Source organism: Maniola jurtina, chromosome 15 (assembly GCF_905333055.1).
Source record: "Maniola jurtina chromosome 15, ilManJurt1.1, whole genome shotgun sequence".
Classification (NCBI taxonomy): domain Eukaryota; kingdom Metazoa; phylum Arthropoda; class Insecta; order Lepidoptera; family Nymphalidae; genus Maniola; species Maniola jurtina.
The window spans coordinates 1,669,131-1,675,130 of record NC_060043.1 but is presented as its reverse complement, the minus strand read 5'-3'; the positions used below and the strand labels follow the sequence as shown (position 1 = coordinate 1,675,130).

General features: G+C 34.8%; 1 protein-coding gene across 1 annotated transcript in view; it reads left to right on the top strand.

Moving 5' to 3' along the window:
- The first annotated feature begins 510 nt into the window (after positions 1 to 510).
- LOC123872407 (lutropin-choriogonadotropic hormone receptor) overlaps positions 511 to 6,000 on the top strand; it is a 34,215-nt gene continuing 28,725 nt past the window's right edge. The window contains exon 1 of the mRNA XM_045916667.1: positions 511 to 948. Within this exon, the coding sequence (XP_045772623.1) occupies positions 894 to 948 (55 nt within the window). The 5' untranslated portion in view covers positions 511 to 893. The remainder of the gene's footprint in view (positions 949 to 6,000) is intronic.

The following is a 6,000-nucleotide window of genomic DNA, read 5'->3' as shown; positions in this document are numbered from 1 at the left end:
CAAATAAAAAAATAATGAATGAAGTTACAGATGAGCATTACAAAAGAACTCTTGTATATTCAGCTACGGGTGCCCCAAAATTCAAAATTGTAACTACAAAGGTTACTTCAGAAATAATATTTTTGATATTAAAAACTCACCTCCTTCTGCGGGTAAAACAGGAGTCTCAGGAAAAATCGCTATGATTTTCCAAGAAGACGGTTTTAAACGAGCGATAACGTAGCTAAGTATCTACCAGTGAATTTTCAGAATCCAGATCGCCATAGTACATCCAGTGTCTGAAAAATAAAATAACGTGATCGTGGCCGTAAACAATGAACTCAAGTTCAGACTTCAGTTGGGCGCGAAAATTCAACGCGGGCGCCCGAATGTTGCACTTTATAACATTTTAAAGTTCGTAATATTTAACTAACGATACATCGGATATAAATATATTTTATATCTAAAGAATATATTTATTAAATTATTAGTGCAGTAAATTTTATGCCATATAAATTTAATTATTCAAGTAAAAAACAATATAACAAATACATATAAATGCTTTTTCCGATTGAAAAGTTTTTAAATTACGTAAAATAAAACGGTATGTTTAATTAAGTGAAGTAACAAGTGATTTAAAGGTAATAGAAAACTTTTTATTTTTATTAAAATTTATTAGTTATAGTGTGAAATAATCGCGGCTAAAATAAATGAAAGTTAACTAGGCAGGCTGAAAGTTTCTAACATGAAATTCATGTTTAAAAGTAAAATAAATAAAACAAAAATTTAGACTGCTTTTAAGGACGATTTCGTACATAATAATGAAATCTGTGAAAAACTATGTAACGCGGAAAAAGTGTAGTTTGAGAATGAACAAATAAACTTTAGCGAAAGTGTAAAGTGCTATTTTGAAAATGTTTTCCTCGAGAAAATTTAAAATTTTCCTGGCTGCTCTGCTGCTCTTATTGGGTAAGTAGATTTTTATTTGGTAAAGATGTTATACTAGGGGATGTCTGTCTTTGTCCGTACAGATTCCGTTTTTTGATTCCCATCGTTGATTTTCCGGAATAAAATACGTATACTATGTGCGTCTCCACTCTCCAGTAGGTGCCAAACGTAACAGACAAATATAAAGAAAGACAGACACACTTTCGCATTTGTACTTAAGTACTGATATTAGTTTGGAAGAATGGCTAGTAAGTATATTAACAACGTTTATTATTAGTAAGTATATTATTATTATTGATTCTATAAGGGTCCCGTTTTTAATTTTGAGGTACGGAACGCTAAAAACCGACTATCATGTCACTAGAAGAATGTTCAAGATGAGGAAGGAAAAAAGAGGAAAGGAAGACCAAAGAAAAGGTGGATAGATTCATGCGTGATCACTCAAAATTTAAAAAACCCCCGACCCAAAAACTTCTATAAAAAAAACTAGAAAAAAACTGATAACTTTCAAATTATAGCTAAGAACAATCTCAATCAAGCCACCTTTCAAACAAAAAAAATTAAATTAAAATCGTTTCATTCGTTTAGGAGCTACGATGTCACAGACAGATAGATACACAGATGCACACACGTCAAACTTATAACACCCCTCTTTTTGGGTCGGGGGTTAAAAATGCATAAGTAGCTGTATGTGATAAAAGAGGTGAAGAATGCGTTGACATAGTATAACAGAAGTAAATGGAAGAGGAAGACATATTGTATCAATGGGATTGGGACGAGAAGAATAAGAAGATAGAAAAACAGAAAGTAATTGACATCGATAAAACATTCATTGGTATTTTTATTGATAGTTCCTGTAGTAAAAAAAACATTGAACGCGATGGGAAAGTGGGGCAAGTAAACACTCGCGGTTAGATTAAATCGACGCGGGGCACCACACGCCTTTATTGTGGTGCAATGACATTTGTTACTTATCATCATCATCATCATTACAGTACAATCAAATCCTCCAAGTGATTCACATATTATGTACAGAACTCAAAAAAATCTAGCAGGCTAATTTTGCAAAAGACCGTAAGATTACCGTTGAATATAATCGTCACTAGCTGATACCCGCGACTTCGTTCGCGTGGATGTAGGTTTTTTAAAATTCCCGCGGGAACTCTTTGATTTTCCGGGATAAAAAGTAGCCTAGTGCTAATCCAGGGTATAATCTATCTCCATTCTAAATTTCAGCCCAATCCGTCCAGTAGTTTTTGCGTGAAGGAGTAACAAACATACACACACACACACACACACACTTTACCCTCACATACAAACTTTATCCTTTATAATATTAGTGTGATTATCAATCTTTGATACTACATAATTATACTCACAGTCCAATATGTGTGGACCATGTGGACCCTGTGGTGGCTGCTGCGGACCGAGCTGCGGGCCCCAACATCACCATCCTCACCATAGATACTTGCTGTACGAAGATTTGCTAACATCGCCGCTGGAAGGGATGGCATAGCAATCTGTGGTGGCTTCCATAGTGACTTAGCATAATGTTTATGGCAATAGATTTTATGAATAAAAGTTAAAAAGATTTAAAAAAAATGACTAACCCGCCGCTGGCATGACTACTGAGCTCGGGTCTCCTCTCAGAATGGTAAGGAGTTGGCATTAGTCTGCCACCCCTCGGCAGATAACATACCTTTGACATTATGGAAAACTCTCAGGCAAGGTTTCGTCACGATGTTTTCCTTCACCGTTAAAACAAGTGACATTTAATTGATTTAAGCTTACATTAGTCTGAAAAGTTATCAAATCCGATCAAAATGTTTATCAGATACTCAGGTACTCGTTTATAAAAAAAAATAACGAATCCAAAGACATAAATTTTATTATATAATACTTAGTATTCAAAACAATACGAATAACGTACTTAGTTACGCTTGGCAAGGTACGTAGGTAATCTAATGAATAAATTCCTAAGTAATTAATTGTAATAATTGCTTGAGGTATTTTAATCTATACCTATACCTTTTTACAAAATAAAAATATGTAATTTGTATTACAGAATTATATATATGCTTATTTAGATTGATATAATTATAACTATTTATTTATATTTAAATTAAAAATAACTATACGTAGGTATAGTAAATACAGAATTAATGTACGTTTTGGCCGGTGGTGTTACTCGCATGAAATTCGGATACATTTTCATACTTTGATCGAATTTGAAGATTCTTTTTCTTAAGTATTAAAAGTGATTAATTAAAAAGGTCAGAATATAACTTACTTATTAAATGCATGGACGTGCGAAGTTATAGTTATTATTTGATAAAAATGTCAAGACTCAACTACTGGTTGGGAAAACAGAACGCTACATCAGTGGTTGTTGTGTGATAAACATACGAACAAACTTAATCTAAAAGTTTTAATGTAATTTTTTTTTAATTGAAAATATTGCAATAAAACTTAAAGTTATATTAGCTTTATCTAATAGCTGTACAAATCATGCCCGCTTGGAATGATGCCAAGAATACTGGCTGCATTTTCGCGCTGGCAAGCCAGGCTGACCCGTTGCGCAAAAAAAGAGGTGGACTGCTAGCCCTTCTGTCACCCGATGCGATTATTAATCGCGGTGAAATGTCTAGTCCATCGCCTCAGGGTCTACCCGGCAAACGGAACAAAAATGTACCTATAATAACTCTCGATAAGAGTTCGATCTTTAAAACGATTACCTTTAATATTTAACTACTTAGAAACTAACAAAGTACGTGTTCTCAAGGACAGTCTAGACGTAGAGTTAAGACATAAAAGCACCCTTATTTAGTAACGAATATCGTAAATATTAGTTGCCATTTAGTTACCAACTTTGGCAAGCAACTATGCAAGGTAAATTTGCATGGCCATTTAGTGGTATTATACCTACCTGCTACATACACATCTAAAATTTTACTTCCGTGTAACAAAGTGTACCTCTACAAAAAAATTAAAAACACGACTTCCCTGTTATATTGAATTTTTTTCAAAGAATTTATAGCTATCAGTGTCACCTGGGATGGTGTTAGGATATAACGATATATATACCCCAGACATCTTTTCAGACATTTGTAAAGATAGATAGATAGAACACTTTATTGCACACAAAAACACACGAAAAGGATCACAACACAGAAAGAAGAAAACAGAAAAAACAATTGTGTGCAAAGGCGGCCTTATTGCTTGGAGCAATCTCTACCAGGCAACCTTTGATTTGAAAAGATATGGCGGAATAAAGAAACTCATCTATACAACCGTACGAGAGCAATGTGCAATAGGCTTGACCGTACCAATAAGGTATTTGCTTTGAAGGAAGAAAACTTCGCTAGCATAATTCCGGCTGCGTGTTCTTCTTTCCCCACCCCCCACCGGTTCGAGACTGAGTAGAGCATCTAAGAGAAGAGCATCCAAGTGTAGCGGCATCTGGAGCGTCCAGAGTAGCAGCGTCTGAGTATCCAGAGAAGCGACATCACCTTTGACCCGGCTACTGTGTCTGATGCTGTACAATAGACCTGGATGTATCTCATGCTATGCTACATCCGACTTAAATGCTCGATCTGATGCTGTTTTAATCAATTTCTAGGGATTGTGTGATATGCGATGTTGTAGCTACTACGTCGGTTTGCAATCATGTTGGTATTTAGATCACACAATCCCTGCTTATGAGTAGTGATTTTCCAATAGGTAGATCAAAAGTTCGTAATGCCTAGTAACCATAATCGTTGTGGGCACATTTGCGCGTTATCGTTGAATTATAAAGATGGTAATTCGTCAACCACGATGCGGCGACAGTTTATTGCTAAAATAAACAAAACGCCAGGAAAATATTTACTGATGGCAGGTACTTAACGGTCGTCTCTCCGTCACTCGCTCCATACAAATGTAGTTTGGTTCTCATTTGAATATTAAGTAAGACCAATCTAACTTGATAATATTTAACTAATTTTTCCTCTTACCTATGTATTATTGCGATCATCACTAAATTACAGAGGTTTTCTTCGTAGAGTAGATAGCTACGAGTATAATTAATTGAAATGGAATCACTTATAAGTCATCCCTTGTAAGATGAAACACTACATAGCTATTAGGTAGGTACTTAAGTACTAACTATTAAGTAATTTTCAGACAAGTGTAAATTAAAAGTTTATTTACCCCCGACAAGTGAAGGTTACAGTAACTAGAAAAGAGCTGATTGATAACTTTTAAACGGCTGAACTGATTTTCTTGGATTATAGCTAAGAACACTCTCGATCAAGCCACCTTTCAAACAAAAAAAACTAAATTAAAATCGGTTCATTAGTTTAGGAGCTACGATGCCACAGACAGATACACAGATACACACGTCAAACTTAGATCACCCCTATTATTGGATCGGGGGTTAAAATTGAGTTTTTGAAGCTATTTTACTCAATTTTGCGAGCTCTATCGATCTGTAAATTTAAAATTTCGATATTCAATGTGTCCAAAAAATTACAGGTCAAATCTTAGATTTTTAAAAATAATGCTGCATCAGACATTGTTGTGGTTATAAATTGTTGTAAACCGACACTTAGACTGTCGTAAAAGATATTATGTCTTTTACTACAAAAAATATACCTACCAGTTACCACTTACCACTTTGTTGTATTTTATCATCCATGCGCTAGCTGTATCCACGTGGACCTATATACATCCTACTCTATGGTGGACCTAAAATTGAGTGTAGTCACAGAATATAATACAGATAGCTGTACTATACGTAGTGTAGTCCAGTCTTTTTAAAATCAATCAATCAATCAATCATCTTTATTACTTTGCGCCCAAGCGCGCTGGAGCAATGCGCTTCCTTTCTTGTTCTGTATTTTGTTTTTATACCCTTTGCCAAAGTAATTTAGGTAGGTAAATACTTTGGCAAACGGTTGAAATAATATTTTCCGCGCATTTTCCGTCAGCGTCGGCACACAAACAAACTTTGACACAAACGCCAATATTATCAAAGTTTGTTAATGGAAATGCCGCTAATGGAAAGTTAGCTGGTTCCAAAATTGATGTGAAAAT